Below are 12650 nucleotides of genomic sequence, written 5' to 3'. Positions count from 1 at the left end.
ACACAGATTCATCAGTTATAAAGATCAGAATTAGTTTTGATAGATTTTGTGATTGAATAATGGGGACATCATATATTTGTGCTCCCAAGATACCCATTCTTTCAACAATACGATCTTAGTAATACTCTTATTGACAATGAAGTGCTTCAAATAATCAAACTTGTACAAAAGCTTTTCTATCTTTAATTTGTTCAATCATGTATACTTTATCTTTCTGTTAGTTTGGTTAAATACTCTTTTGAAATTTCAGGAAATATTAGATATAAGAGCACAGTTGTACGCTGAAGCACCACAGAAGGACATCCATAATTTTGTTGGTACATTCCGTAGGGTAGGTAACCTGCTGTAATTAACAATTAGTCTACTTAAAAAATCTGACAGTTATAGATTTTTAATAAGAAATCCCAAATTTAGAAGCAAAGTTTTCAACAGCATAAGTATAGTTTTTCTTTTTTTTTTAACCAAATGATACAAAAATAGCATACCAAAAACAATTAATTAGATAAATCCCACCTCAAAATAAAAGCTGAAAAATCTTGTAATGTTTATCCGGATAAGGTATTCTATCTGTACATATTGAATGCTACATTGTATAAACATTTCAAAGATCTTGAGTATTGCCTTTTAATAAATTGAAATGAATTAGAATTAATCTGTAAAGGCAATTTGATAGCTTCTGATATAAAGTTAGAAGATGTGGTATGAATTCCAATGAGACAACTCTCCACCAGAGACCATTATGCTCTTTATGATATATATAAAATAACAATCAGATACGGATGTATTACATGAGTAACTTTACAGATTACACCAACCCTTGTTTTTTTCTGTCTAGTATTAATAATAAAACTGTGTGTTACAGTTGCATGTATAAAATACCATAGCAACATTAAAAACTTTAAAAAGGGAGACAACTGTGGATTAGAAAAAAAAAAATTACATGGATACTATATCTTGCAATGCAACATATGGAATTTACAACACAAAGGCTGATTTAGTCCAACGTTATTCTGTCATCTTCCAGTTACTGTAATGTTAGAAATTATCACAAGAATTCTGATTTGCTGATTTTGCACTAAGGATAAATTTATAAAAATATTCCATTGAGGAAATTTGTGAATTTTTAAGGAAGATCAGAATCAGTGATAAGAAAAATGACAAATAAAACCTCACATTCAGGTTTGGTTCTAGAAATCATCAAATTTAAACTTAGCATAAATAAACCATTGAACTGTTTGTATGGATAATATCAGATATATGGTATGATTCTAAGAAAGAAAATTTCACACACTGTAATCAAGTATCGTTCATTGTAAGGCACTTATGTGATACCAAAAACTGTATGACTAGTTTGGCTGTTTTCTGAAAGTATTCTATGAAGAACTATAGTTATATTCTCATTCTGATTTTAGCTTTAAAAGAAAATTGTGAAGTGTTTTTTTCAACCTTTTTAGCATTATATTCAATAGTTATTACAAACTTATGTTTTGCAGACTGATGGAGAAGTTTATGAAGATTCATTGACTGTAGATAATACACTGTGGTCAAATACAGTTGTAGCCTCAGGGACAGCATTGGGTGTGGTCATCTATACTGGTGCCGAGACAAGGAGTGTCATGAATACATCACAACCTCAAAGTAAAGTAAGAAAATTGATTTAAATTTTCTTTGGGAAATCATTCATTCACTTAGAAAAGCAGGGATGTATAGCACTCATTGTTTCTATGTTTCCCTATATATGTATTTTTGCTTGTTTTTCTGTTCATTTGTAAGTCTGTCCACATGTTGTGTCAGCAACTCTTTTGAAACATGTGATATTATTAAAAGTTGCTTAATCCATTTTTGATGACCATTTCAGTAAAACGCATTGAAAAAAGTGGCAAAGTCTAATTTAATGTCCATCTCAGCAGAATTTCAGGAAGAAAATTTGAAATTTGCCAGATTTGACAAGGATTTGGGAAACAGTAGAACAGCCCCTATTATTGCTTTAGATATTGCACTGACAATAAATTTAAAAAAAATGAAGTGGCTAGAAACTTGATGACATTGTCAAAATCTGATGAGTACATTTTTAGAACATTTTTAAGTGACAATGTGATTATTGCCCTACTATGACTAAAAAGTAGTAACATTGAAATAATTTGGATTTTAATATTTGCTCATAGAAATAAACAACAGAAAGACATGCATGATTTCAATCTTATACATACTTTTTGTTTGTATTTGCAGGTTGGTTTGTTAGACAAAGAAGTCAACACTTTAACCAAATTTCTGTTTTTTGCTGTCTTAGTTTTATCCTTTGTGATGATGATACTAAAGGTTTGTAAACAATAAAAAGAATTATCATTTTATTGAATGTTTTACCTTAAATCATGTTGACCATTTTGACTGATCTTCTTTGTATCACGTTTCTTCTGTAATTGATAAAAAAAATCAGACAATAGCAGTATAAAAAGTAAGAATATATCTATAGGGCAACAAAAAAAACAAAATATGGAAAATACAACCAGCAAAGAAAAATGAAAACAAGCACTAACCTGGCCCACCAAAAACGGGGGATGAATTCTGGTGCTGTGCAAGGGTCATTGCTTCCTATTTCAGCTGTTGCACATGTTACTGAATATTTTACCTCTGATATTCTCTGTATCACTACCAGGACTACTCCATTTAAATGGATGGGGGAGGGAAGGAAGGTAAATTCTATTTTTGGGCTTCTGGTTGGTCATTTATGATTATATGTCCATTTGATGTATGCAAAATTAATAAATAAAAAATGTATGTTACGATTGGTTGTGGGTTGAGTTTGAAAGTCCTACGCTCCCACGTCCATTTGAATGGAATAGCCCTAATGCTATGATTTATTAGATATCAGACATTGACAATAATAACATAAAGTCAGATTGATTGTGATGTTCCTGATCAACCATATAATTTGGATGATCTTGACAGAAGAGTATATTTGTTTTGTTTGTCAGAGTCACTCCGATTATTTCTGTTTCAAGTTTCAAAACACATGCCATTCTATATATGTTGAATAAGATGAGAGAACTTGGTATACATCAATTTGATAAAAAAAAATGACAAACTTTGATATGACGATAACCATAAAAGTAAATGAATAAATGTGAGTATATTTAAAATTCACCTAATTGCCACCAGCAAAGAATTATTTACCAATAGAAAAAAATGACGATATTTTAAATATAAAATTAGGAACATCAATATCTTTGAGCTCTTCAGTTCCATCTTTAGAATTTAAAATTAATATTTTAAGTGAGTAAAAGGCTCAAATTTGAAAATTGATTTAGGAGTATTAAGAAATACTTGTCAGCTCAGAGTTGGAATGATGTATACTGGTAGGGTGACATGCATTCCTGTGGACTGCTACTTTATAAGCTACGTGTAGCATGTTAAAAGTATTTCTCTACTTGTCAGCCCACTACAAGGCAGGGTTTATTCCTATAACAATTGCATGTTATCACAATTAATATGCGTGTAATATTTGCAACTGGATATTAAGAAGCCATTGATCAATCAGTCAAAATCAAAAGAACATTTTCTTTTATATTGTGCATTTTTTAAATTCAATAAATTGTTTTGCATATCATTTTAAAAAGTATGATGTATTTAATTTCAGGGTTTTGCTGGCCCATGGTACAGATATTTATTTAGATTTGTGCTGTTGTTTTCATATATTATACCTATCAGGTAAGGTTGTTGTTAATGATAAGTTTTTAATATGAAAAGCAAAATTAGGGTATATTTCAACCATATTTATAAGTAATTTATTCCAGAACTCTCAATTTTTTTATAAGCATTTTGTCAACATTTCTATATTTTTTACGAAAAAAAGCAGCAAATTTCAATGAATATTCCAAATTTGTTTTTCATTCATTAAAAAAAATATGTTATTGGTTTTGTAATGGAAGCTGTTAGAAGTGGAAATTCATTTGATTTTTTTCTCAAATCATCAATATTATCCTAAATGAAATAAGTAATCTGTAATCACCCCAGGTTTGTTGTGATTTAAAAAAAATAATTATTGAAGTTCGGGGTAGAAAAAAAACCCTGATTAGGTATATAGTTTCTCATTTTGCAGTATTTTAACATTTGATGATTTTCATTTTGCAGTTTAAGAGTCAATTTAGATATGGGAAAGGCTGCTTATTCCTGGTTCATCATGAGAGATAAAATTATAAACGAAACTATAGTTAGAAGTACTACTATCTGTGAGGAGCTCGGTAGAATTAGTTATTTATTATCGGACAAAACAGGGACACTGACTCAGAATGAAATGGTAAATACATATTAAATCTAATTTTCAACATTTACTGGCATCAACAATTGAAGTGTTATCTTAATTCATGAAAAAAGGACATGGTTCTAGTTTCTGGCTAGATATTCATTTATTCAGTATGATTAGTGCTAACTATCAAGGAAAAATTTATCTGATTTGCTTTATTTTCTATTACAAGAGTGTACCATTTATTCATAATTTCTATACTATACAAACTTAAAACATACTGTAAACCAACTTAATTTTGTGAAGACTTTTTTCAATTGTAGCCTTTTCTTGCTATATGACAATTTATTTTCACTATTTCCTAGCTTTGTTGATGTGTTCATATAAGAGAAGCCCCATTGTTTGACAAAATTGAAGCTATTCATATTTGAGTAATTTTCTACTCAGGAATGTGAAAAATTAGTAGGTTTACAGTAGTCTGGAAAATTGTTGAAAATTTGTTAGTTTCAATCATATGTTCGCAGGTGGCTGTAATAACTGGAATCAGTGTCAACTTTATTTGCTATTTTGAATCATCTATCTAAATAAAATGTGTGTGGAATTAATAAGCTTAGTAAACCCCACTGTTTTTAAACTTCAGAACTCTAATCATTCACAAATATTGAAAAAAAACAACTAAATATCATCCTATTGAACAATTAAACCATCACTTTCCCTTTTCCCATCCTTGTATAGGATTTTTCAAAGGAAAGTGGTGGGTTGCAGCAGTTTTTTGGCACCATACCTTTGTCTCAATCTTTTTAATTTTGATTTCAGATATTTAAGAAGTTACACTTGGGAACTGTATCTTTTACACCAGAAACTGCTGATGAGGTGAGTTGCTGTAATAGTATTAAACCAAGATACAATAGATGCGGAATTTGATAGAAAAAAACAAACTAATAATTCAGTGTTCTGGAGAAAACATTTTACTTGCTACTCCAATGTATACAGTAAACTGTCTTTACTTTAAAGAGAAACCAAACATTTACAAATTCAAATAATATAATATAGATCGTTTCCATAAAAGCAAAAAAAATAAGAGATTTTTTTCTGCAGCTTTACTATTTTATATGTACAACTCTTAATACAAGAAAAGAAATAATACCAATAGTTGTTGAATAAAACTTCAAAGACATGTTTTTATGCATATTCATTGCAAATTTAAGGCATGTGTGATATAATTACACTGAGGAACAAAGAAAGATTGTTTTGGGAATAGTCAGTGTTTTCCCTTGAAGGTTTAGGAATAATGAGGCCTCCTTGCATTAATTTAGGTCCAAACCTTCAAGATTTTAAATTCCTTACTTCTAGTACTCTTATATAAGCTCCAATTCTTTAAAATTCATGACCATCATCCTTTCAGTTAATACTATGACAAAATATCTTTATATGGACATAATTGATTGATTGATTGGTGTTTAATGCCACTTTCAACACTATTGTGCTATTTTGTGGCAGTCAGTTTTTATTGGAGGAGGAAGCCGGAGTGCCAGGAGAGAACCAGAGACCTTCGGTAGGAAAACTGACAAACCTAGTCAATTAAGATTGAAGTCGAGCGCACCTGGCAGGTGCGGGATTCTAACTCACAACCTCAGTGTTGACTGGCTAGTGATATAGTAGTTCGACTACTTATACCAGTTGGCCACCGAGGCCCCTATATATGGACATAATGGAGTAGAGGGGTTATCATAGAGTATATATTTTTTTCAGAATTTAATAGCTTATGATTTAATTTCAGATTACCCAACACCTGAACTCTATGTTTGGACAGAAGGAGGATCCAGGTCAGACACAACAACCTTTTCTTGGGCCATCAATGACACCAACTCGAGGTCCAGTGAGAAGAACGGTAGTAACTCGTGTGTATGAAGCTGTCAGAGCTATTGCACTGTGCCACAATGTCACACCAGTCTATGAGGATGATGAAGATGTTAACTCTGATGATACAGAGGCTGACAGACAAAGTAGACAGACTGTGGTGTACCAGGCCTCTAGTCCTGATGAGGTATGTAGTGCTATAACAGCATTAACCATATTTTTGTCAGCCACTTTTTTTTTAAATTAAATTGTTACCTTTTTTAGATAGTGATAACTTATTTAAATCAGTATTGTTCAGCCAGTTTTACTTCAATTATTTAATTATTTAGAAGATAATGTTTGTGTTAAACAGTGATGGCAATATTAATTTTTCACATTTATGAATAACAAAAGATAATGGGATTGCATAACAACAATCCAAAAAAAAACCCCAAAAAAACAAAAGACGTCTGGAGGTCAAAATAGTATCTTCAACAATAGACAGCCATGTGTCTTTAGCAGGTGTCAAGCTCTAAATCTGTATAAGTGATTAAGTTAAAGAGAGAGTACCAGTCTCTGCCATCAACACCAAATTCTTCATACAAGCATTTCATGTTTCCTTTATTTACATGAACCAGTTCTTATTTATGGTATGTAACTTGTTGTGCAAAGTATATATATTTGTTTAGGGGCCAGCTGAAGGACGCCTCTGGGTGTGGGAATTTCTCCCTGCATTGAAGACCTGTTGGTGACCTTCTGCTGTTGTCTGTTCTATGGTCGGGTTGTTGTCTCTTTGACACATTCCCCATTTCCATTCTCAATTTTATCCATTATATAATACATGTTTTTAACTTATTACATTAATCAACTTTTCAACCATAATATTAAAGGTTGCTTTGGTGAAATGGACAGAGAGTGTGGACCTGACGCTGGTCAAACGGGACTTGAACAGCATGCAGCTACGAACTCCATCAGGCAGTATTGTCAAATTCCAGATTTTACAGGTGTTTCCCTTTACATCTGAAACAAAAAGGATGGGAATCATTGTCAAGGTGAATATTTTTGTTAAATTTTCAAGGCTGTTCAATTTTCAAGGTTGTCTATGTGAATATTTTTGTTAAATTTTCAAGGTTGTCTATGTGAATATTTTTGTTAAATTGATCATTTTCAAGGTTGTCTACGTGAAAATTTTTGTTAAATTTATTAATTGTTAAGGTATTGTGAGTGTGAAATCAAGTTACTGATAAATTAAGATGGTCAAACTTCAAATTCAGTTTTATTTTTTATTTAAACTTTTGTGGTTTTCTTAGAATCTGTGAATCACAGTAATTTGGTGGAATTCCGTTTTAAAACTTTTGGCATTTTAATGAAATCAACTATCTTTATAAAATAGGAAGAAGATACAGGGGAAATAACTTTCCTGATGAAAGGAGCAGATGTTGTCATGACAACCATTGTGCAGTATAATGATTGGTTAGAGGAAGAGGTAAGTTAGAAGGGAGATAATTTTAGTGATAAAGCTAACTGGCAGCAGTATTACAGGAACAGCTATAATTTACAGTATGAATAATGTTTAAAGAAGAGGTTTGAAACTAGGGTTAATAATTGGTTGTTTCTGTAATGTCCCTGGCATAAACATGTGGTTAGTTGTATCAGGTCAATACAGATGACACAGAATCAAAATAGTCAGTTCATATCACTTCTGTTAAATAATTCTTAGTCTTTAGGTATTAAAACAGAAATTTATCTTTCTGCAAATACAGGAAATCAAATATTAACATCATTTTAATAAAGCATTTTTTTTGTCATACTGTAAAGTGGATAATTTTTACTAGTGGTTTATTTTTAGCCCATTCTCCAATTTAGATCTTTTATAAGGGAGATGTAAAACAGGGAAAACAAATTTTGTACATCAATCCTAACAGATAGGATTGGCCTTTAAAATGAAAAAATTTAAACCCCACAATAAATAAAACTTAACAGTCAATTGAAAAGAGAAAGAAAGAAAAAGAAATAATTGTGGATTGTATATATAAAATTCATGTTGTAAGGTGTCCATCATTTTTTATACGCCCGTTTACGGGACGTATTATGGTATACCGTTGTCCGTCTGTCCGTCCGTCCGTCTGTCCGTCCGTCTGTCCGTCGTCAACATGTCGGACATTAACTCAAAATTGCTTAAACCAATTTGCATAAAACTTTGGTGAATTGTTTATATCTATTGACGTGAGCTCCCTTTCGTTTTTTATAAAATTTAGATTTTACGTTTCCGAGTTATGGGGTTTTATTCATTAAAAAAAGGGGGATTTTCCAGTTTTTGGACAATAAGTCAAGAATGCTTTCACCAACTTGCAAGAAATTGTGGTGAATTGTTTATATCTATTGACATGAGCTCCCTTTTGATTTTTATAAATTTTAGATTTTACGTTTCCGAGTTACGGGGTTTTATTCATAAAAAAAGGGGGGACTTTCCAGTTATCAGACAAAAACTCACAAATGCTTTCAGCAATTCTTATGAAACTTTGGTGAATTGTTTGTATGTATTGATGTAAGCTCCATTTAGAATTTTATAAATTTTACATTTTACATTTCTGAGTTATGGGGTTTTATTCATTAAAAAGGGGTGATTTTCCAGTTTTCTGACAATAACTCAAAAATGCTGTCACCAATTCTCATGAAACTTTGGTGAATTGTTTATATCTATTGATGTAAGCTCCCTTTTTATTTTCATAAATTTCTAATATGACATTGAGAATTAATTATACTTTATTTGTTTATAGTCTGACAACAGATTTACTAAGTATTGCACAACAGCAAGAAATCTTTAATTGAACATAAATTCAATTCATATAACCAATTACAAGTTCTTTGAATACATTTATTCAGACACCTATAATATGTCAAATATTTAATTACAATCCAAATTCAGACCTGAATCAAGCTTGAATATTGTGTCCATTTTTGCCCCAACTGTTCAGGGTTGGACCTCTGCGGGCGTATCTAGCTGCGCTCAGCGAAGCAGTTTATTGTCAGTCATTCTCTTGGAAACACATGTATTCTTGATTTGTGTATTTTTATACTTTTCTTTTAGTGTGGAAATCTTGCTAGAGAAGGACTGAGAACATTGGTAGTTGCCAAAAAAGTTTTGACAGAAGAACAGTATCAGGAGTTTGAGGTATTTGGTTAATAGTAATTTTAAATTTATTATTGGCTTCCCTGTTCCATCCTTTAATAACAAATGATGGTTATACTCTGACAAGGTTAAAAGTAAAGCATTGAGTGGGAAAGTCAGCAAAAAAGAACAAAGCTAACACTTACCATCTTACCAACAAGTGTGGGATTTAATGAAAGAGAAGATGAAACAGTTAAAAAATGTTTATTTTTAAATGATTTAATACGTTATTGTTTGAATAATCTATCACCTCTACACCCATACCCCGACCACCCATCAAAAAGAAAAAGGTTGACAGAATATGAAATTTTAATCCAATTGTTGGTTTCTTATGTAGTATGAAAAAGAGCAGTCTTACTTTACTTAATTCTCAAATTCCATTAGTTTGAATTTATCCTCAAATTAACAAAACTGTCATGGAAGGATATAGTTGTTCAAAGGAACTAATCAATTTAATGGAAGGGGGTATTGATTAAATAGATATTTATAAATTACAATTTAAATTTATTGTCAAGTTTTGGGTGATTTGATGTCATGCTTTCTAGCTAAATAGTTACATTAAATGTTGTCAGAAATACATTTATGCCTTGTGTCTATTTTTAGATTCGATATCACCAAGCTAAGATGAGCACACAGGACAGAAACACAAAAGTCCAGGCTGTTATTGAGAGTCTTGAGCGTGACATGGAGCTTCTATGTCTAACAGGAGTAGAAGACAAGTTACAGGAAGGTGTTAGACCTACATTAGAGTTACTGAGGAATGCAGGCATAAAGGTGAGGCATGTAGAAGGCATCACTATTAGTGTGAAATGAAAAACAGCTGTACGAAGTACTGCTCCTTAGCTTTTTATTTCATCAAGTGCCCATCATTTTGTGTCATGAATTTGTAATACACTATCATTCTAGGCATGGCTTTGTCTTGCTAGAGTATTGAAAAAAAAATAAGCAGCAAGATAGACCCCAGTCAGAAATGCAGGCTCCCATATTATACTATAAATCTTTTTCTGAAATAATTTTTAGTATACATTCTTTCTAAAGACACTTGTCTATATTGAAAGATCATAAAAGTGATTTAATTTTTGTGTTTCTGGGTTGCTGTCTCATTGACCTATACACTCACATCTCCTTTTTTTTATTTATATCAAACAGTGCAGTAAGCTAATTAAGAATAGAGTTATTGAGAAATAAAGGCAATAAATTTTCTAAATATTGGCACTAACAAAAAAAGATCAAACTTTGCATTTACCTACTTTCAGTGAAGTAATTTTCCGAATCAGCATATTTCATTGAATATTTTCTTTTTGGTTTGTATATCAGGTCTGGATGTTGACTGGTGATAAGTTAGAAACAGCCATCTGCATTGCTAAAAGTTCTAAACTGGTATCTAGGACACAAGACATTCATACATTTGGTACTGTTATTGGCAGAACTGATGCTCATTTGGAACTTAATGCTCTCCGACGTAAACAGGATGCAGCTCTAGTCATCACAGGCAACTCACTTCAGGTAAGTGACTGCATGTAGGATTTCCTTTTTTCAATTTTGATATTTCCTTTTCCTTCCATCAGCTGAGGGAGGGGAATGTTTGTAACTGTCTCCTCATTAACATTTTTCAGGGGAGGCTATAAATGTTACTGCAAATATATATTTTAATTATTGACCTAATATAATTCCAGGTTTGCTTAAAGTATTATGAACACGAGTTTGTGGAGTTAGCTTGTCAATGTCCCAGTGTCGTTGTTTGTAGATGTTCTCCAACACAGAAGGCTGATATAGTCAAATTATTACGAAATCACACAGGGAAAAGGACTTGTGCAATAGGTGAGAATTAAATGAGGATGTGTTATTTTCTTTTATCTTATTATGAAGAGGAACCAGAAATTGCCAAAAATGTTTGCAATCTCAGCAACTGCTATCTCCTTCAGTATGAAATTTTTTTTAACACCTAAGCAACAATACTGTGAATTTCTTATTCATGGGAAACCAATTTCCATGGATTTTATTGGTATAGGTGAACCATGAATTTAAATATTCAATGAAGTAAAAATTTTCTATAGGCTAATATGCAAACTTTGACAACACCATAAAATCAAATATCCATGTAAATACAATTTTTCCTCTATCAATGAAAATAAATGAATCCATAGTATCCATTGAAAATTAGAGCGATTCAACACAGGATTTCAAACCAAACTAAACCTTCATGATGTTCCTTTAAAATTAGAAAATCATCAGCAATTTGATGTTGATTCCATGAGGTTAACTGCTGAAAAAACCTTTCTTAAGTGATTCCAATTTCAGAAACCTTTGGAAGCCTATGTCTTTCTGAATTCAATTACTCTTCACTCATTTTGAAATGTTTTCAAAATCTTACATTTCCCAAAGTAAAATAGCTTTTTGGCAACTTGATATGTGTCCATTAGCTGTGGTTTCGATTAAAGTGGTTCAAAATGTTTACAGTAAAATGGTTATGTCATTTGGATGTTTCCATATGATAAACTCATCGGACCATTAATAGTACAAACACATAAATGTATATAGTTTTTTTTCATGAATAGGAATTAACATATGCCATTACTCCAAAGTATTAGTTGGGAGAGTAGCATCAAATTTATAGAATAAAAATGTCAGTCAATGTTTAACTGAGTCAAGTGTAATATATCAGATTATATTTTTTATTTAGGTGATGGAGGGAATGATGTTAGTATGATCCAAGCTGCAAATGCTGGTATTGGAATTGTTGGAAAGGTAAGTCATACATATATATTTTGTATGAAACTTTTCATACATGTATATTTGCAAATAACTTAATATGAAATACTGACATACTCACTTGGTAGTAAGGCTACTTACTGTGAGGGATCAATTTAGATTTTCTGTCCAGTGGATTTCAATTTTTTTAATTCATGGACCAGACATTGAAAACTTCCCTTTTTATACTCTAAAGGATCATAGGTAATATAATTGTTTGTACCCCATAATGAAAATACTGTCACATCTTAGGTTGAATTTCCATTTAAGGAGGTTGTTAGCAAATGACAACATTTTTGTTTACGCTTTAAAAAATATTAACCAGAATGCATTAGAATCTGGAACTCTGAATTTTTCTGTTTCTTTTGCATTTGAGTTAAAAATAGATCTTGAGACCAGTAGTCAGTGTTTTGTCACTTACATGATTTTTAATATACAGTTTAAAGAATTTTTGATTATGATTCTTGAAATTATTAAGAATTTAAGGTTCTGACTCCTTCAAGCAAAGGAGAAGGTTCATAAAAGGTTAAAATTGACCCTAAAATATTGATGTCTTTTTTAATTTGACCAAACACTTCAAATTTTTCATAGAAATAGTTGTAATAATTTCTTTTAGGCGTATCACGTTATAAGTTGATAAGTTGA

The 12650-nt window shown here is 31.3% G+C and overlaps 1 protein-coding gene across 1 annotated transcript in view; it reads left to right on the top strand.

Annotated features, from left to right (window-relative positions):
* LOC127702955 (probable phospholipid-transporting ATPase IIB) overlaps nt 1–12650 on the top strand; it is a 43032-nt gene that overhangs the window by 15437 nt on the left and 14945 nt on the right. The window contains exons 7-20 of the mRNA XM_052207282.1: nt 251–331; nt 1494–1643; nt 2230–2319; nt 3638–3708; nt 4132–4297; nt 5060–5116; nt 6024–6290; nt 6973–7134; nt 7476–7568; nt 9174–9257; nt 9858–10028; nt 10572–10760; nt 10931–11075; nt 11938–12002. Coding sequence (XP_052063242.1) covers nt 251–331; nt 1494–1643; nt 2230–2319; nt 3638–3708; nt 4132–4297; nt 5060–5116; nt 6024–6290; nt 6973–7134; nt 7476–7568; nt 9174–9257; nt 9858–10028; nt 10572–10760; nt 10931–11075; nt 11938–12002 — 1791 coding nt within the window. The remainder of the gene's footprint in view (nt 1–250; nt 332–1493; nt 1644–2229; nt 2320–3637; nt 3709–4131; nt 4298–5059; nt 5117–6023; nt 6291–6972; nt 7135–7475; nt 7569–9173; nt 9258–9857; nt 10029–10571; nt 10761–10930; nt 11076–11937; nt 12003–12650) is intronic.

Source organism: Mytilus californianus, unplaced genomic scaffold, assembly GCF_021869535.1.
Source record: "Mytilus californianus isolate M0D057914Y unplaced genomic scaffold, xbMytCali1.0.p SCAF_5, whole genome shotgun sequence".
Lineage (NCBI taxonomy): Eukaryota > Metazoa > Mollusca > Bivalvia > Mytilida > Mytilidae > Mytilus > Mytilus californianus.
The sequence above is the reverse complement of the archived record's forward strand: the minus strand, read 5'-3'. Positions and strand labels throughout refer to the sequence as shown.